Here is a 21,202-nt window from a genome sequence, read left to right as displayed (position 1 = left end):
GTACATTTTGGGAGTTTTTAAGTTTACACGACAGAGAACAATGTTTTTTCATAGAGGAGAGAACTGACTCAGAGAGGATATGTAACTTGCTCAAGGCCACATTCCCTGGAAAGCATCTAGGAAGTGATGAATCCAGGATCTGAACTTGAGTCTAACTACCACGTTGATGCTCTCATCTCTTTCCACACTGTTTAAGCAACCTATGTAAGGTGAGTCATGTACAAAAGTAAGCTTAGACATTTTTCGGAGGGTCAGGACTACAGGTGTTTTCTTGCACACAGAGTTGGCATTGTCTAAGCTATTTTTTCCTGCCTCGACACATACTCCTGAGTAAATCTATCAAGGATACCCTCAAATCCTGGTGGCCATTTGCCCTCTTGGGCCTGGGCTTAGGCTGTGAGCAAGGCACAGTTCAGTAGAGCAAGCTGGCTCCACCCCATTCTCACGATGAAACTCCCAATGCACCACTTCACATGGCCCAGACTCAGGGTGATCGTCCAAATGCTTCGATCTGCTCTGCATGAGAAAAATAGAGACCTGGAGTGCATGTGTTCAGGACTCACCATTTGCCAGTCTCCCTCTGCATGGTTTACTCCCAGGTACTCAAAGAAGGTAGCAAAGCCTTCATTCAGCCACAAATCTTCCCACCATTCCATGGTCACAGTATTCCCAAACCACTGAAATTATAAGCAGTAAAGTGAGTTAAATTCTTGTGCCTCTGGTAGAGAGACCTAGAAAATTTCAATAAATCATTTGTTCATGTAAATTTTGTCACTTGACACAGAAGTGGAAGGCATCCTTAGCATTTATCTCCTGGTTTTAAAATTATCTTAAAATTCCCTTAGTTTCTTGTCTTGATTTAGGTATTATGGGAATATTGAAAGTTATAAGAAGTCATATTGTATAGTTATTAAAGGCAAAACAATGTGTCTTATAAGTTTCTCTATGGTAAAGTATTTATCAGCACTAAAAAAGACTTTCAAGCAGGACTTTCTGAGTTGGCTATTTTTAACTTGCTAATTTACAATTCATTTTGATTATTTCTGTGGTTTAAACCATGTTTTAAACTGAGCAAATCTGATGCAAAGATTGTATACCTGATGCACAAGTTCATGGGCCACCACACTGGCCACCCTCTGCTGGTTGGATGAGGCTGACTCCTGGGGGTCATAAAGCAAGTTCGTTTCTCTGAACGTGATGAGTCCCCAGTTCTCCATGGCCCCAGTGCCAAAGTCTGGAATAGCGATTTCATCTATGGAAAAAGAGAGTCCAGTGAGAAGAACATTCTTTCCATTTGTTCATGACATTTCTTACCAATTTAAGTTCTTTGGATGAATGCATTTTAAAAAGTCTAAAAATAACTTTTCGGTCTTCATGCACTCAGAATTTCCATGGACCTTTTCCTGTTGGCTCCAGATATCAGCATCTTTTTTTTTTTAATGACAATTTTACTAATTACACATTTTTACTAATGGCAGTGCTCTTTTCAAGTCCTCTATAATTTTGTGTCTTTTGTTCCTATCTGTCCTTCTTTTTTATTAGCTTTTTAAATAATTTTCACTTAGATAACATAGAGTATCTGTTTTGGGGATAAGTTGTGAAAATTAAGGAAATAAACTTTTCAAATAAGGATTTAGAAGTACAGAGCTTCCAAGTGCACAAAAATATATTTCTATCTAGTTATAGAACATTAGAAAATATAAATTCTACTTTTTTCCCTAACTCTGTACAATTTGAGGTAAACCTGATTCTCTATGAATCAAGTAAACTCACCTTAAATCTGTATGTATTAAATTAGCTGGATTGATATGAAATGGACTATATTCTCTCTAAATTCCCTTCCAGGTCTAAAATGTTGAATTTTATCATAACTCTGTATTCCTTATTTTTTCTGGGGCCTATAATCTTGGACATACTACCTGACAGGAAGAAGCAGTGTGACCAGTTCTGCGCCGAATCCCAAAACAGGGAATATTCCGCTCAAGTCCTAGACAGAGTCCAACTTCTCCAGTTAATGAAGTATAATAACATTATCATTTCTTTATCGTTACCCAGAATTTAAATGAGCCACAAAAATGAAAATAAATTAAAACTTCATCTAACATATAAGGAAGGCTTTTTCTGGTTAAAATAATGGCCCTTAAAGGTTTTATAAAAGAAGGAAAATGAATATATCTTAAGTGGAGGTCACGATTATAGCTGTAGTTTCCTTTTCATATTATCTTCATTCTTAGATTCACAAGATTACCACTTAAAAGGTAGAGAAATATTCCCCACAAGGCCAATTTTTCCATAATATTATGGAGTGTAATTTGCACCTACTGTTTGGAAAAAAGGAAGTTTTTGTAACCTAGTTTCTTTGCTGAGAATTGACATTATAATTACCTCCAGTGAATTTAATTTTGAGTATAATAAGTGCAGATGTCATTTCTAAGGAAAGTCTAAGATAGAGTCAACTTTGAAAAAGATAAAATGTATATAAAATATGAAGGAGGAGGAGGATGGTAAGGAGAAAAAGAAGTTGTAGTATTAGTTATAGTAGTTGTGGGAGCAGTTATAATAGAAGTAGTTGTGATAGTTGTTATTGTAGTGGTTACAGCAGTAATACTAGTTGCAGTCCCAGTGGCCATGGATGCAGTAATTGCAGTGACAGAAGTAGTAGTGGCAGTTGTGGTGACAGTAGTTGCGGTAGTTGCAGGAGTAGACGTAGTAGTGGTGGCGGTGGTGGCAGTAACAGTGGCAGTGGTAGTGGTAGCGGACAGGAAGGAACAAAGCAAGAAGAGAGAAATAAATTTGCGAGATTTCCACTTCCTGGATCATCTCGGGTGGCACAGGTGAGATAAAGAGAAAAAAGCCTTTCAAATTGATGTGTTGAACATTTTATTAAACATTATTCTGGTTGTGATGAAAAGCTGTTTCTCTTCCTGTCTCTTCCTCTACTGATAATAGCTGCTACGCAATTTTTTAAACATTGGAGCCACTGCCATTGAGGAGAAAATGAGGTTATCTACAAACTTGCTTAGAGGCATGGCCATTCTCATGCAAAGAATCTGGCATTCCAGTTGCTTTGCATTGAGAATTATATCAAAATAAGAGCAGGAGCAGAAATAAACAAGTCAAGTTTTGGTTGGTTTGTTTTTTTGTTGCTTGTATTTCATTTCAGACATCTATATGGGTGTTCCACTTGAAGTCTTTGCTAAAACCACCCAAACTTACTAATAAAGAATTTCTGCTATATATAGAAGTGTCATATTGATACCATTTTGATTACAGCTCTATTTTTATTTAAAAATAAAATGTTCCCACATTAGAAAAAATATTCATGGAAGAAGCACCATTGTTTCTTTTTAACTGCTGGAGAATCTAGAATTAGTCTTGTGCAATAGTAGAAAGACTGGGGGCACATGGGACTTTGACAGTGCATTTATTCTTATTTCCTAACTCACTGATGGTAGGGAAGCAATGGAAGCTACTAGGATGGGTACTAATTTTGAAATCAACTGATCTAGGTTGCCACTTCTGGCTCCATCATTATCAACATCTGCAGTTTTGTGCACATATGGTACTTTAATCTTTATTTGTTAAGTAAAAGACTACATATTTATCAGGTAGGAACAGAGTATAGAGTTTATTCTTGGAAGATCCAGAATGGATCTTTCCACATCAACTAAGTGTTAGACACATACTGTAGGTATACGATAAAAAGGCTTAGGGATGAGTATTAACTGAGGATGATAAAACTGGAGGAGGTGAGTTAACTTAGGTTAAAACAGAAGAAATATTAAAAAATAAGAAAAAATGATTCTCACCTAATTTGGGAAGAGCATAATCCATACCAAAGTATTCTTCAAGATAATCAAACGCAATTTGAGTTATATTTGCTGCGTATTCAGCTGTGTGCTTTTGCTCTGGCTGGACATATACAGTGAGCTATTAAACAAAACACAAACATGCAGTGAAAATTATTCCTCATTTGATAAAACACATAAAGAAGTAGTGCAAAGAAGGTCGGTTTTAGAACCAAGTGAGTTTAACCTGAATCTCAGGTGCACGTGGGAAATTCACGTTACTTCTCTGAGACTTATATGGAAAGCAAAGTAACATTGCATAGCTCACTGAGTGATTTCAATCATTAGAAATAATTTGAGACCATGATTGGCATACTATTCAATATATTTTTTAAATGTTATTACTTTTTTCTACTTAGAATATATATTGCATTTTTAATGTCTATGTATTTATGTATTTACCTATTTGTCCACTCTTCTATCTCTATCTGTCTATTTATCTATCTATCCATCTGATCTATCATTTCTGTGTAATTTGCCAGTGAAGAAATCGATCACGTGATTTTCCTCATCTAAACAGCCCTTGGATACATGTGTACCACTTGTTCTATTCTATCCCTTGCCTTTTAGTTCTATTCTAAATGACTGTTCTGATATTCTAACTATTCTAGTTCAAGAATCTAAAATAAAATGATTCAAAATTTTCCTGAGAGGGAAGAAGCTTGATAAGCTACATCATTCTGTTTAAGTCTCCAGGATGTTTCTGTGACATCATTTATAAATCATACCAAGTATTGATCCCCCTCCACCAATTCTAAGCAGGTATGACCTGCAACAGCCAACACAATGTTAAAAGAGGAAAAACAAAATTGGAGGACTGATACTACCTGATTGCAAGATTTAATATAAGACGGCAGTAATCAAGACAATGAAGTATTAGCAAACACATATACACATAGATAAATGTAACACAATACACACCCCAGAAGTGGTCCCACATAAATAAAATCAACTGACCTTTGACATAGGAGCAAAGGCAATACACTGGAGCAAGACAGTCTTTTCAACAAACGGTGCTAGAAAAACTGAACACCCGCATGCAAAAATAAATAAATAAATCTAAGGCCTGGCTGGTGTAGCTCAGTAGGTTGAGCGCAGGCCTCTGAACCAAAAGATCGCAGTTCAATACCCAGTCAGGGCATGTGCCTGGGTTGCAGGCCAGTTCCCAGTGGGGGACGCATGAGAGGCAACCACACATTGATATTTCTCTTCCTCTCTCCTTCCCTTCCCCTCTAAAGATAAATAAATAAAATCTTTTAAAATAAATAAATAAATCTGACATAAACCCTCTACCTTTCATAGAAATTAACTCAAAATGGATCATAGACCAAAATGTGAAATATGAAACTATAAAACTCCTAAAAGATAACATAAGACAAAACCTAGATGACCTTGGAGGCAAAAAGGACATCTTAGATACAACACCAAAAGCACTATCCATGAAAGAAATGATTGATAACCTGAACTTCATTAAAAACTTCTATCCTGTGAAAGACAATGTCAAGAGAATGAGAAAACAAGCTACAGCTTGAGAACATATATTTTCAAAAGACCCATCCGATAAAGGTATGTTATGCAACATATACAAAGAACACTTAAAACTCAACAAGAAGAAAACAAACAACCAAATTAAAAAATGGACCAAAGATCTTAACAGACACCTCACCAAACAAGAGATAGTTAGTTGCAAATAATAGGTGAAAAGATGTTCTACATCGTGCGTTATCAATAAGATGCAAATTAAAACAAGATACCACTACATACCTACTAGAATGCCCAAATCCAGAACACCAACACCACCAAATGCTGGTGAGAATGAGGGAGGATAGGAACTTTTGCACATTGCTGTTGGGAATGTAAAATTGCACAGATACTTTGGAAGACAGTATGGTAGTTCTCACAAAACAGACTCTTACTGTATGACCCAGAAATCACACTCCTTGGTATCTACGCAAAGGAGTTTAAACCATGTCCACACAAATACCTGCACACAGATGTTTATAGCAGGTTTATTCATAATTCCCAAAACCTGGAAGCAACCATGGTGTCCTCCTGCAGGTGAATAGATAAACAAATGGTGCTCCACCCAGACAATGAAAAATTTACTCCTAAAAAGACATGAGCTATGGAGCTATTAAAATACAGGGAGAAAACTTCAATGCACATTACTAAATGAAACAAGCTAATCTGAAAAGGTTACATCCTGTGATTCCAAACATATGACATTTTGGAAGAGGCAAAACTATAGAGACAATAAAGAGATTGCCTGGAGCAAGTGTGGTGGAGGAGGGAGAGATGAATAGGTGAAGCCCAGAGGTTTCCAGAGCAGTAAAAACACTCTGCATGATATAATGATATATACACATCATTGTACATTTGGTGAGGTCCGTAGGATGTACAACCAAGGCTCAACCCTAACTAAAGTATCCTATGAACTTTGGATGACACGATGTGTCATTTTAGGTTCATCCTGGGTAAAATAAAAAACTATTTGGGGGGAGTGATATTGATAATGGGAGAGGCTATGAATGTGTGAGAACAGGGGGCACTCAAGGTAGGACCTCAAAACTCCAGAATTTATATACAAAAAAATTGTGCATTTATTCTTACACATTCAAACTTCAGTCACCTTCAGAGTATTCATTTGATGCAATACACCTATAGAGACATTTTTTTCACCTCTCAACACAGTTTTTAAACTCATTGGTTTTGATGCCTTTTAGTGTTTCTATCATTTTTTGTTTCATGTCCTTCCACATCAAGTTGCTTAGGTGAGATCAGGTGAATAGAGAGGGTGGGGTTTGGGGGGGTCACATTGTTTTGGGTCAAAAACTGAAAAACACCCAGTGCAGTGTGGGCAGGTGCACTTGTAGATAAACCCATTATGAAATAGGCAAATGTTTTGGAAAAGTCTTAAAAAAAAATTCACTGAAGTCAAACACAGCCTCTCACAACAACGCCAGCTGGTACACTGATACAGATGGGTTCCTAGAACACTCAACTAGTGAGGGAAGCTTGTACTACAATGGGTCCGCCTTCCAGAAGATAATTCTGGGTTTTTTGGGGGTCCTCCCTTCTATGTAAAAATCTTTGTACCTTCCCTTAATTTAGTGGTAAACTAAACTTAAAAACTGCCCTAAAAAAATGTCTTTTTAAAAAAGCCTATGAAGCTCCAGCTGATATGGCTTAGTGGACTGAGCGTGGGCCTGCAAACCAAAGGATCACAGGTTTGATTCCCAGTCAGAGCACATGCCTGGGTTATGGGTCAGGTCCCCAGTAGGGGGACGTGTGACAGGCAACCACACATTGATGTTTCTCTCCCTCTCTTTCTCCTTCCCTTCCCATTCTCTAAAAATAAATAAATAAAATATTTTAAAAAATAGAAAAGTTTGTGAAGACTTCAAATAAAGTATATTTGCTGAATTTCAGAAATGATTCAAAATCCTCAAGCAAAGCAAAAGATGCAGTCATCTGGTAAATTCAAGCCAGTATACCTGATGGGAACAGATGACTCATCATTAAAAGAAAAAGAAAATTACGTCTACTTTCTTTATTATTTCAAATGCATTGCTAATTTTGGTTTTACTTAGGCACACATCAGAGCCATCTTTTCTTAGAAGTGAAGAACAATGGAGAAATCAATTTGAAGGACAAGTTCTGAAAGGGCATCCCTTAAACTGCCAGCACTGGCTCACTGTTCGCACTTCCTCAGGCAACTGATGTCCTTGTTTTATCTGCATGAGAAAAGATGTGATCATCTTTATCTCCAAAGGCAACACAACTCAATTAGTATCCCAACGTTCTTTGAGACTTTTTTTTAACTTGCCATAAGTGATGGTACTTTTCCTCTCTGCCCTCCTGACCTACTGCAATGACAAGCATTTTCCAAGAGGTTCAGTGAAACTAAGGACCCAGCTGGTGGCCACTAAACAGAGCTCAGGTAGTTGCTCTAAATGAAATCAAAACCATCACATTCACACAAGATGGTCATGTTGTAAAGGACGCTTCTCCAGGTTCTTCATCTGTAAATAAATGAGTGTGTCCAAACTCCCTAAGAATTTCTACCACCTCTGTTTTCTACCATTAACAACTTCAGCAAGGGCAGCTCCTCTGGACTCATTCCATTGTTGTCTACACACTCTGTACTTCTGTGCTGCACTTAATGTGTGCAGAGTGAGGGGGCTGAGGAAGAGGAAGAGGAGACCCTGGTGAGGCCTCCCACCCTCCGAGGAGGAGAAAGACATGTGCTCTTTCCACCCAAATCTTCTCATTTCGCATGCCCGTGGTTTGATTTCCATGAAGCAGAATTCTGCTGAGGCAAGATAATCCAGTTTTTCTTACTCTCCATATTTCTGTTATTGGCAGCAGCAGGAATGCTGTGTCCTTCAGTAGTATTGATATTAATGTAAATTCAACCAAAATAAAAATAGCCCCTTCCTCTTTTGTTTCTGAGAAACATAACCCCATGGAAATATATTCCATCTCTATAGTCTGGCCTTTCTGCACATCACCTGTGAGCTACGATTCTTACCTTGAAGAATCATAGATCAACCATTGCTTTTACCAACTGAGCTAAGTAATCACAGAGTATTCATCTCATGATGTAATTAGCCAAAGCAAGTCCATGAGTGTGTCCTACATCACAAAGCATGTCTATGAGTTTGCCATAGATGTTTAATTTATTTTTATATTTTATTTTTAAAATACTACCAACATGTCAATGTTATCTGTTAGTTGAAGCTTCAAAGTAGTTTATGTGGCATCCATTTAACAGCTGAACACCTGTGATGTTTAGATTTGGTGATTTTGAAAAGTATCCTCCTCTCTGCTGGTGCCTTCTCTCACCCTCAGCTCAGCCTTCCTGCTCTCTGACCTCATCTTCAGCCCACGTTTCTTCTGCATCCTCTCCTCCTTTCTGTGGGCTTTAGAGAGGGGGCTAACACCTCTCTCAGCTGCTAAGCCTCAGCTCAGAAAATTACCCCTGACAAAGCTCAGAAAATTACCCCTGAATTGTCATCACTGTTTAGTAAAAAATGTCATGTTCCCAGATTAACTGCGTGCTTTGACTGAGATGACTTTTTAAAAAGGAAATGACTAGCCATATTAAAATTGCTTAGAGTGAGGAGGTAAGCACATATGTATATTCTTCCTTCTTCTTACCTTCTAAGTCATATACACCTTTGTTATTCAAGGACTCTAATAAAAGTTAAATGTCAAGCTTATACATAAGATTTATAACTTTAAATATATGTTTTATATATGAATATCAAATTTGTAAGACTTCAGATGACTAACTAGTATGCATATATTTAGTTTTCGAAGCCCTGGCTGGTGTGGCTCAGTGGATTGAGTACTAGCCTGCAAAGCAAAGGTTCTGTTCAGTTCCAGTCAGGGCACAGGCCTGGGTTGTGGGCCAGGTCCCCAGTAAAAGGTGTGCGAGAGGCAACCACACATTGATGCTTCTCTCCCTCTCTTTCTCCTTCCCTTCCCTTCTCTCTAAAAATAAATAAATAAAATCTTTAAAAAATAAAAATAGAAATAGTATGTTCCCTCAATGAACCAAATTACCAAGATACATCACTGTTGGATACCATTAGTCACATCTCAAAGCACTGAATCTATTGAGCTGGTGTCAGTTGTAAAAGTCTGTGCTTTCTAGAGCCCGCATTCAGCTGATTGTTCTTTGTGGGGGGGGGCGTGGCACACCTGCTGTATCATTGTTGTGGCTGCTGCTTTTTTTCTTCTCACATTGTAACCTACTGTACAGAATGGTCTTGGAATGCTTGATGTTCTCCTTCCATTCCTGAGTCTGCAGGAATGAGAAATTGAATGCAAGTCCTGGTTCCTGACTGGTCACTGTCACTCCCTTTATGTGTCCCTTTGAGTGTGATTATTAGACCTACTACATCTTCCTCCTTAGAAAAACCAAATGAGGCCATGTACCCTCAGTACATGCAATGATTATTGGGTTCTGAAGCCAAAACCAAGTAGTAGAAAGCCCAGCACTATAATCATTATGAGTGGTCACTAGCCTTAGCAAGTACTTAAAAAATGTCCAGGTCATATAGCTTTTCTATATAATGTTTCTCACTACACATCGATTCAATGAATCTGATATTAATAATAATAATAGAATGTAATATTTTATATCACTGATAATAACTTTATCCCAATCTTTGCACTAGTCCTGCTTCCACAATTATAAAGTTGAGAGAGTTCAGAAAATCAAAAAAATTTTTTATACATTAAAAAAAAACTAATTTGGCAGTCATCTAACCTTAACTGATGAGAGTTTTTAATAATTTTATATTTTTCTCTACAAAGGTATTGCTGCAGAAATATTACTGTTTGATTATAAGGTGCTGCCCCAGATCCAACTGTAGTTAATAAAACAGAGTATTATTACTTTATAAAACATTATTACTTTTCGCAAATCTGTTCAACATTCAACTACATGCACAGGTTTTAAATAAGGTTGTAGACCTCTAACTACAATTTTAGTTAGAAGGGTTTTAAAAATAAACTTCCTTATTGTATACATGAGAAAAATGAAGTCTGAGGCCAGACTGACACCAGAATTCAGTACAAAGTTTGTTTTTACTATATTGTACTGCCTCTTCTCTCTGTTCCTACCACGGAAACCTGACTTTCTCTAGTGCAAAACAGAGATAGCAGTTGTACCTTCTATTGAATTGCTGTGAGCATTAACTAAGCTAAAGTCTAAGCAGCACTTGACATAAGAGTGTTTTGTGTCTCATCAAGAGCATGGGCCCCATTAGAGAAACATCAATACATAGAATTATTAACCCCTTGATGTTCTTTGCCCGCCCTTCTGCCTGTGTTGGTGATCTCCACGTTGTGGTATCCACATTACCATTAGAACCATTAGGAGAGTGCAGGGGTCAAACGGAAAAGTTAAGTTTTTGACTTCCAAAATACACAATAAATTTGAAAGCTAAAACCATTTGCTCTGCAAGACCCTGTTAGAAAAGGCTTTTAGAATAAAAACAGAAAAAGGCAAACCACAGAATGTATGGTATAAAAACAGACTGGAAAGAGAATTCAGGGAAAAAACTAGATGAAAGTCACCTGGGCCAGGAGAGGAATAGTGAGGTTGATGGAGCAAGATCTGGCGGGGAGTGTTATGGCATGAGGTGAAGGTGGCGCTGAACTTGGAAAGGCCACATGAACAGAGAGGAATCAGCCTGAGCAGACGGCGAGCCACTGCTGCACTATCACCCGGTCAGAAGCCGGCCAGCCTGCAGGGTTCCCACCATCACTTGGGAGGCCTGCAGGTCAGCTGTGCCCTGGGTCTGCATCCTTACTGCACTTTGTCTACAGAGCATTTTCTATCGATAAAGGTGACCGTCCAAGCAGGTTTGCCTAGGAATGTCCCAAGTTTGTTGCTTACTTGTTTATAACTCTATTCATAATTAAGAACGCCTTACTATTTATATTTTATAGATGGTAAAATGCCTGGTCACTTTACCTGTCAACAAAAGCCTGCCTGTCTACTGCCTATCATACCGTAGAATTAACACCTGTTCATCTGTTGAGGCTTTGCAGTCTCACCTGAACTACTCCTAAGAGACACATCACTTTAAATGGCCTAGCGTGTTGCAGGACTCCTAAAACCAAGGGTGAGGGGTTTGGCACTCAAAGGGATGCTGTGACCAGCAAAGACCTGAAAACATACTTGGGTGACACTAGACAGTGGAGACCTCCTTTGCTTCACATCTCTTTAAAGGTACAGAGAGCTTAGCATATTTCACTCCCTTTGGGGCTTAGCATCTTCCTCCTGTACATAGTAGGTGCTTAATAAAGACAAATAAAACAATCTGACTGAGGAACTGTTTCATTATCAAGACTGAGCTAGCAGGATGGGAAAGAGAAAATAATTTTATATTGTTTTTAATTCCATAAATGCATATTTAAGGTACACAGTTGGTATTACAGAATATAATACCAATGTGCTTAATTTTACAAGTTTATGTTCTTCTAAATGTTTTTCTAGCCATGCGCAAAAGTTGAGTGGGGGTAATACTTGATAAAAAGAAAGAGTAACCCATTATTTTTTTCAAGTTTTGTCTGTGACTGCCTTACCACAGGACTGTGATATATTTTTTCTGAATTTTAATTTGCCCGTGACCTGTGGATAAATTATAAATATGCACAACCGTGGTTGGATGTTTGGGTGACTAAGAACGATTCTTCTGCTGTAACTACAGACATGGGAGACATGTTCGGAACCTTGAGCTCAGAGCCCAGCCGCGGTGAAGTGCTCTGTGAGGAGCAACCCAGCACCTAGGGTCAGGGTGCAGAAGGCATCTCCTCGCAGTTTACTTTCCACTCAAGTCAAAGTTTGATGCTTGGGGATTATTATTACTGCAGTGGAATTTTTTTAAAGCTAAAAATAAACATTTGAAAAATCTAACTTGCCTGATAGAACTTTATGTTACTTTCATTTTTTTAAATTTAAATAAATAATAAGAATCATTAGCAATAACCTATGGCTTCTTGAATTAAATATACTTTTTTGGAGAAAATTAGAGCCCTTAATTTAGAATAATCTTTCCAGTAAAACAAATTAAAAACTCATAGTGTTATAAAAATCAAAATCATTCATTCAGAATGATTTTTTCCAAAAATCATTTAGCAAAACCATGCCAAAAATATATTTTTAAGATAATAAAATAAGCCTATGCTAAAATATCTGTGAGGGAAGTGAATCAATTGCCATTAGAAAACAGGAGTTGTTATTGTTATAGGCAAGACCCGCTGATGTACACAACACTGACTGGTCAAAACTTTAAGGAGAAATAAGATACTTACATAGCCTTTAGTGATCTCTTCCCATGTATTTACTAATTACTGAGGCAATCATAATACATATCCACTAATTCTGTGATAGTCCTCCCTCCGGAAAGTGGAGATTAATTCCTTTCCCCTTGGGTGTGTGCTGCACTTAGTGATTCTAACAAATAGAGCATGGAAGAGAAAGAGTAACTCATTTACAGTGGAAAAAAACACGTCACTTTCACCAAGTGATCAAAGTTAGCAGCAGTATTAAGTCATCATGATAGCATGCACCCCTGACATGATGTGGTAAGTAGGGCATAGGGCACCTCATTTCTGCAACACTTTCCTCAAATCCAAAACCCCAACATAAGCATGAGAAAACAACAGAAAAACCCAAATTGAAGGACATTCCTCAAAATGACCAGTACTCTTCAAAAGTGTCAAGATCATTAAAAAAAAAAGGGAAAACTGAAAAAATGTCACAGATTGTAGGAAATTAAGGACACCTGATGACTAAATACAACGTGGTCTCATCTACTGGATCTTCAAACAGAAAAAAAAGAACATCAGCTGGAAAAAACAGTGATATTCAAATAAAGGCTGTAGTAGTTAATATTTTTGTACAAATATTAATTTCTTAGTTTTAGTAAGTGATAAAATGTTATTTCAGATTTTAACATTGAGGGAGTCTGGGTACACATTATAAGCAAACTCTGTTGTATCCTCACAACTCTTCTGAAAATCTAAAACTATTTCAAAATACAAAGTTCAAAAATATACCTAAGTATTAAAACAATAACTTTTTCTAACAATGTTTTCACGTAAAGAAGGCAAGATTTATACAAGCTGAAGAAAAACCAGAGTAAAATGCATAAATTAAAAAACCTAAAACAACTAAAAAAATAGAGGAAATAAAACATCTACAACATGCATATTTTCTGCCCTAAACCAATCTTTCCAATCCGGACAAAAAATGGACCAAAATGGAAACAAATAAGAAGACATTGGCAAGTAGGAAGGATCCATTCACAGGTGTAATTCTAGGTGCTACTATTCAATCATCCTGTAAGACTTTTTCAAAGAAGCACAATATAATCTCTTTAACTGAGTTATTAGAATTAATATGGCTATAGTATAAACCTAATTAAACAAATGCTTTCAACCAGCATTTTCTTAGTGAACAATGCTTCTCAACTTCCTCTTCTCATGAAAGTCAAGAGTGGAAATAATCTCCAGCAAGGTAATTGCTCCTTTTGGCACAACCTTCTTTACAGAAGACAAAGGTCGAATGCCCCCCCAAAATTCAAGACTTAATTAGAACTCACTGGTTTTCAGGAATAGGATCACCCTTGCTATTTAACTTTTCCTAAATTCAGTTCCTAGGAGACTAGTGCAAAGTTAAAAATTCTGGCAAGTTACTGAGGATGAATTTTGGTGCCTTAGATAGCACCAAAACCCTAAAAATTTTAAATAATTTTATATGTGGTAATATGGGAATGCTTTCTTCTCATACTTGCTTTATTTCTTCCAAATTTTCTATAGTGTATGTGTGTTAAGCCTATAATTTTAAAAACCTAAAAATATGAGTAGCATTGTTTTGGATTGAAAATGGATTTCAGTATATGTTAATGAGAGAGTTTGATCTGAACTACCAAGTTAATAACTTGCACCCTGGCTGGCGTGGCTCACTAGGTTGAGCACAGTCCTGCAAAACTGAAAGGTCACCACTTCGACTCCCTGTCAGGGCACATGCCTGGGTGGCAGGCCAGGTCCCCAGCTGGGGGCATTCGAAAGACAACTAACTGATATTTGTTTTGCTGATCAGTGTTTCCCTCTCTATCTCCCTCTCTTACCTTCTCTTCAAAATATATAAATAAAATCTTTTTTAAAAATTTGATAATATGCTTACCGGCAACATTGTTTCCCATGACGTGACTCCTGCAAGAGCAAGAGAAGCCAAGCCCATTGTAACTCAGGAGTTAACTCACATAACCAAAATGTCAAGGAATCTCTCTACATTTTTTATAGTTCAGGGTATTTTATTTTTTATATTTGGGGGTAGAATTCAGTGATTTTATTCACTTTAAAACCCTTAACCAGTCAACTACACCTGAGAAAAACACTTCAGGTGTCGATATCTTGCCAACAGAGTCATGGAAAAACCCATCAAGGCAGGCCTCAGTCGTTGCTAAAGTGCTGTAAGTTGCTCTGTTTTTTGTTTTCCCCCAAGAGTGAGTCAAAATGCAATACAACTAATATTCAAAAAAAATGCAGAGTTAAAGTCTTCTGAGCTACCTTCCAAACTCAGTTACCATTTTTCTTAACAATTGTTTTAGGACTGGGTCCTCCAATATAATTTTTCTCATAAGCAACAAGGACATTTCAACATAATGAATGGTTTAATCAGCTATGCTCTCTCCAAGTATATAATTAAGACCTTAATTGTTTGATTAAGTTTATTGACTCTGTGTTTATTGATATAAAGAACTCTTGCCAGAGGGCTGACCATACCCAAGAGAGTTTAATCAGGATATTACAGATTCTTGGATTACACAGTATAATCTGATTCTGAATAGCAGGTGATTAATGTACCAGAATAATACTATCAGAAGTAGAGTAGGTAAGAATGGTCCTTTGATTCATGAAATGTGTACTAAAAATATTGTATTACACAATGACTACTTTTTTTAACTGACAGAGTAATATAGAGACTTTGAGTCAAGAGAGTATAATAAATTGAAGGTCTGATGTACCTCCATTGCTCCTAATGTACATAAATAGCAGATGCAATAAAAAATAAAAGAAAACCCATGAGACATATCAGGGCTTTAAATAATACAGGCTTCTCCATAGAGTTGATAAAAATACAAGGAAGTAGGTAAAAACCGAAGCATAAGCTTATCAGGCTCTGGTTTCAGAAGAGATAGAAATGGGTTCCTAGGGGTCAGAGCCAGGTCATGCTCGGGAAAACACATTTTTAAACTTTGAGGACTTTTTCTCATTTTTTTTCTCCTAACCTTTTGTTTTTATTTATTGTGACCATAGCTTCTTGAATCTCTGAGTGTAATAATTAAAGGTTGATTGCGTAAGTGTAATTTTGTGTGTTATTTTAGAGGATTATCTTTTGTTTTCTCGATTATCACCATTTACCCCCACTGTGTCTTGAATTTTTCTCTTTCATGTTGCTTGTTTTCCTCATATGCCTGCTTATCTCAAGTTATCTGTTCAGCTCTAAGAATACATAGTGCTGTATGGTGTGGGTCCCTCTATTGTTACATTTAAGTAGATGTAAGCAGAGCCAGTTGTTGTTGTAAGTCTGCAGTGAGAGATTGTGCTGGGAGCATTTGTGCTTGTTCGTCAGTTGTAGGATTTCAGTTTAGAGTGAGTGGGTAGCAAGCGGGGCAAAGAACTTCCTAAGTGTCAAAGAGGTGGAATTTACCATAAATTGTCATTCACATTGGATGCCTTAAAGTTCTCCTTTCATGTTCTGTTCAACTTTTGAGGCAAACAGTCCACAGGTTTTTGCAAGAGAGAAAACTCTGGCTCCGCGTCTTCTGTAGATGAGGTGGAGGGAGGGGTACCCACTTGGCTCAGCCCCACGTCCCAGTTTCACTGAGTTCTCCTGACTCAGGGTCCCTGGTAAGTATCCAAAGAGACTGACTTTCTGTTCCTCTCTTATCAAACAAATGATCAGAAAATATTATATTATGACAGTATTATCTTATTTTCCCCATTCGAAAGAAGAAATCTTCACTGATTTAAGATAGAATGTATGCGCTCAGCTTTGATAGAGAAATCATTTAAGTGGTATTTATATAAACACAAAATGCAGCACAGAGGGGGAATAACAGATTCAGTGAGTGTTTAGAACATAAGCCAAATAGGGGAACGCCAAAATGAGAAAAATGGTTAGGTAAAAGTGTTTGGTTTTCAAAAAAAATTAATGAATTATTCATCCTGATAAAAAATTTTATATTTTCTTACATTAAAAAATGCTTCTTGACCTTTTGCTGTTGTCTTATTTTGAATTACATATAGCAACAGCACTGTAAACCACTCAGGGGTTAGTCACTCAAAGAATATTGATCTACCTCTGGTTTCCTTCTTCCTCCCGGGCTCTGGGGGACCCCACCCAGACACGTACACTCAACCACTTTACTAAACCGGACCAACCCCAACAATGTGAGGCTGCCCACTTCCACATCTGTCCAGTCTGTTTACTCTTCACCTCTCCTTTCACTTGGCATTTTTCCTCTGTTCTTCAGTGTACCATCCAACTCACAGAGTTTGTCTGTTGGGTAACTAAGGAGCTGTTCTACTCTGTTGTATGAAAAAAAATTCAAAAAATAGAAAGTGAGCCAAAAATGCATATGATAAATGTTTTAAAAATATAATGTGACTCACAGGGATTCCCCTCTTTGACGTCCTCTGCACGTAATCAAACTGATGCACCGCAAAGCACACCAGGTAGGTGCTCATGGGGACAGACTTCTGGAAAGTTGTTCTAGTCCAATTATCGTCCACCGACTCTTCTTTCTATTGAAAACAGAAGACAAACTTTTATTTATCAAAAGGTTGATCGTGTACAAAAACAAGCGATGGTTCTAAACCTGGCTTTCTAGTCAGAAGTCCTCTGCCAAAGTTTAAGAATAAAATGTCTTTTTACCCCTAAATGGTGATGTTGAAAAAAACTACAGGAAAATTTATTTTATTTTTAGTACTGTGAAAGAATGACTGATTACACTATACACTGTATAAAGTTTCTCAGAGAGAAATACGATTTTGACTGTGATATAAATTGGACAGTTTAGTTATCCTTCTACATGAAATGCACAAGTCTGGCCCTAATGTTTGAGAAGCTGCTGTGATTCCTTAAGGAAGTCGAGGCTGGTGCTCAAAGCCCTGCCCACAGGAAAAACTAAGTAGGTACTTTCTGATTTGAGTATGTGCAGGGCACTAGTTGTACCAGGTAGAGTAGGATGTTGAGCTCTCTTTCCATCTCTGCTTGTCTGTATCAAAGACCCATGGTATGGTCCCTACTAAAGTCACTGCCCTGGTCGTGGAGAAAGAGAAGGGTTCCACTGCATGGTGCAACTGCTGACCCCATCTGTCTGCTTTCTGTCCATGCCAGGTTGGCCTTCCTCGCTGCCGATCACCAGTCCTCAGACTCCATCTATGAATACTTGCCTACTACTGCTACCCACTGTGTAAACATTTCCCCGTGTGCTGTAGTCACACATTAATTCACACAACAGCGAGAAGCTCTAAAAAGGAATTAAGCAAGGGAAGCTGAACTAGAATTGATGCGTGGTTGACAAGGTGAGCATGTGTACGCATGTACTAGATGGGAGTGTTGAAACCTCAGCGAAGATGGTCTGCAATAAAAACTTATTGGTGTTAGTTCTGATCGAATTACACTGAATAGTCTTTTTTTTCCAGGACTTCCAGAAATATACTCTGCCAAGGGCAAAGGTAATATGGAGAAGTCTTAAGCAGAAGTTAGTGAAGTTGGCATTCCTTTTCCTCCCAACCTCACTTTCCCCATTCCACGTTCTAATGGCATTTTCCTCTGACCCAGTCTTCTGGATTGCTGTCTCATTCTTTAAGTTTATTCTTTCCTCTTTCTCCTCCAATCAAAACTCAATTGCTCAGGCACCTGACACCAGAAAAAAAAATAAGTTGACGAACTGATTCACACAGAAGTGCTTTTTTCCGAGGAATATTTATAATAAAAAAGGATGGATTTTAGTGATGATATTTTGGATAGTCAATCAGAAAGATGGGAAATACATTTTTGACAGGGTGTCCTTCTGATACTGGTTAGGTGAGAATTATGCCTAAGGACAAGCCTGCCCTTTTACATGTCAAATGTTTAAGGTATAATACGCCTCAACTTCAAGGTAATGTTAATTTACTTAACTACATCACCCATTATAAGGATGAGGAACAGTAACTGTGGAAAAAGTCTTATGTAAATAACTGTACAGACAGAACTTATTGTAGCCTTTTTAAAAGACATTTAATGAGTATGTCATCATCAGAAAAATCTATGCATATGTTGTTTCCTGAAATTGGCTTCTACCCTCCAATCTTTAAGTGATGATATTTTTCAGTATCTCTATCTTAAAAAATGGATTTATATTAAAATATAAACCAAGAATAGTGACAAGGCCCTTGAGTATTTTTCAGTCAGTAATTTCTTTACTGACTGGTGTCTGTCTACTGTATTCTCTCTAAGCTTAAAAGCCCCTGGTGGCTTTTTGACTGGACTGCGATCTTGTGGGTTAAAGACTTTCAGGATTCAAAGAAAAGAGATTCCCAAAATGTGTTTTGAAACCTCTAAATAAGTTACTGGAGTATATTTAATTTTAGAAATCAGTAAGATTCTTTCATAATAAATCAAGTACTTTACCCAATATCTTAAACAGAATATCTTTGTGAACAAAAAATTTTAAAAATACTCACCTCCACTGGCATATTTGAAAGTGCGTTGTAGTCTTTGGTGTGGATGATAGATATTGTATATGTTGCCTTTTTGTTGGGCTCATCAAAACAAGGGAAGGACTTCCTGGCATCTGTTGGTTCATGATCAGTGGCTGCTATGCTCCTTAGAAACAAACACACACGCACAAAAAACCAAAATGTGTATGATCTCTTCTAACAGCCCCCATGTTGCTATTTCCACAGAAAACAATCAACAGTGTCATTATAACCATTACATTTCTTAAAATGAGTTCCCATCCAGAAAACTATCAAAGAGTTATCAAGACTTTTCTGAAATTTTTAAGGTAACAAATAAAAGAAAGTCCAGAGACAACTTCAGATATTTTCTATGAATTTTTAGCTATTTTGGCATCATAATTAAAAAGATGGCAACTGTAGACGAGCAAAAATGAAACCAGTTATGAGCTATTACTCCCTTCACCACAAAGCCACCAAACAAAAAGTAGATAAACCCTAAGCCACCTCGGGGGACTTGTCTTGGACAGCCCATGAGAGGGTGAGCAGCTGTGTCCTGTCACGGAGGAGAGAAGCATATTTCAGAGTCACTGCTCCTGTCCCTAAGGGCACTTTCTTTCTTATTTATTTTACACCAGAGGAAACACTCAGTTTCATTTCCAAGCCAAGGCAGCAGGGCTCTGAGTAACCTCCCAGGCGAAGCAAACTTTGACCAGGTTTAAAGCTTGTTTTTGAGGAGAGCATTTCTTTACGGTTCTAACTTGCATATGCTTATGCAAGCAAAAATGTTAACGTTTAATGTTTCCATCATTTCAAAGTAAAGATATTTTTCCTGAGTAATTCTTCAAAAAACCAATGAGTATATACTTGTTAGGTGTATTCATATCACAGTAAGCTATTATTATTATTGTATTACTCATTGGAAGAATAAGCCAAGTAAAAAATAGAAAAGAAAGGAAAAGTAAGAAAAGTATTGACTTATATTCACTAATATTTTGTGCGAAGAAAATATTTTGTCCTTCAAAATCCTCAGGAACTAAGGAAGGTATATCATAAAGGTTACCAAGCTCAATTACTAGATCATTCATTCATCCAACAAATATTTAACGAAACCCCTACTTCCATTCTCTCTCTCTCTCTCTCACAGAGGCACACATTTGCTAGGCATTATCCTGTGTGCTGAAGGAATAACGATGACAAAATAAACAGATATCTAAATAGATAAGTGAATAGTATTTAAATGAGGAACATAATGGGAGCTCTATACAAAATAAAGCTAGGAGAGTGACAGAGAATGACTCAGGATGTAAGCAACATTAAGTAGAGTAGTCAGGGACAGTCTCTTATAGTAGCTTATGGTTTGCTGAGATCTAAATGATAAGAAAACACCAGGCAGGTGAAGATTAAGGAAAATGTGTTCTAGGGGAGGGGACAGCAAGTGCACAGCCTCTAAGGTGGAAATGACATTAATGTGGCCGAGGACCTGAAAGGTGTCTGATGTGGCTGAAGTATAGTGAACCACAGGGACTGGGCAAAAGAGATGTTCAAGAGGCCAGCAGAGGCTGTGGTAAGAGCCTGGATTTCATTTCCATTCAATGGTGTATTATATACATTAATTTACTTTAAAAATAGTATGCCATAAGTCAACAACCATCTATAAGAAGTTAAAATATTTCTGAACTTATTTTAAAATTTTCTGTAGAAATAAAAATTACTTGTCAAAAATTCAGCCAAGAAAACTAATCTATGTAAAAAACACAACCAGAAAGGTGTGCTTGGAGGGACTATGAACTAAGAGAGAGAATTTTCCAGGATGCCTGGAAAACAGTCTTTATCTCCATAGGAGATAACAAAGTAGGAGATACCTTTGTAGGTAACAAAGGTAGGTACATTTGTCAATATTCACTGAATTGTACCCAACAGATTTATGCATTTAATATATATAAATTTTTCTTAAAAGTAGCAAGATGGAGGCATTAGGTAAACATGGCTTGCCTCCTCACACAACCACAGCAGAACTTACAACTCAACTAGAAAACTGCTATCACCCAGAATCATCAGAAAATTGAGCTGTGTGGAAATCCAACAACCATGGA

At 37.3% G+C, this 21,202-nt stretch overlaps 1 protein-coding gene across 1 annotated transcript in view; it reads right to left on the bottom strand.

Moving 5' to 3' along the window:
- Positions 1 to 21,202, bottom strand: part of ENPEP (glutamyl aminopeptidase) — an 89,640-nt gene that overhangs the window by 53,175 nt on the left and 15,263 nt on the right. Inside the window, exons 2-6 of the mRNA XM_037156260.2 lie at positions 19,113 to 19,254; positions 17,052 to 17,183; positions 3,810 to 3,930; positions 1,098 to 1,252; positions 564 to 677 (exon numbers count right to left, since the gene is read on the bottom strand). Coding sequence (XP_037012155.2) covers positions 564 to 677; positions 1,098 to 1,252; positions 3,810 to 3,930; positions 17,052 to 17,183; positions 19,113 to 19,254 — 664 coding nt within the window. The remainder of the gene's footprint in view (positions 1 to 563; positions 678 to 1,097; positions 1,253 to 3,809; positions 3,931 to 17,051; positions 17,184 to 19,112; positions 19,255 to 21,202) is intronic.

This window comes from Artibeus jamaicensis, unplaced genomic scaffold (genome assembly GCF_021234435.1).
Source record: "Artibeus jamaicensis isolate MK-2021 breed Jamaican fruit bat unplaced genomic scaffold, CSHL_Jam_final scaffold_3222, whole genome shotgun sequence".
In the NCBI taxonomy this organism is placed as follows: domain Eukaryota; kingdom Metazoa; phylum Chordata; class Mammalia; order Chiroptera; family Phyllostomidae; genus Artibeus; species Artibeus jamaicensis.
The sequence above is the reverse complement of the archived record's forward strand: the minus strand, read 5'-3'. Positions and strand labels throughout refer to the sequence as shown.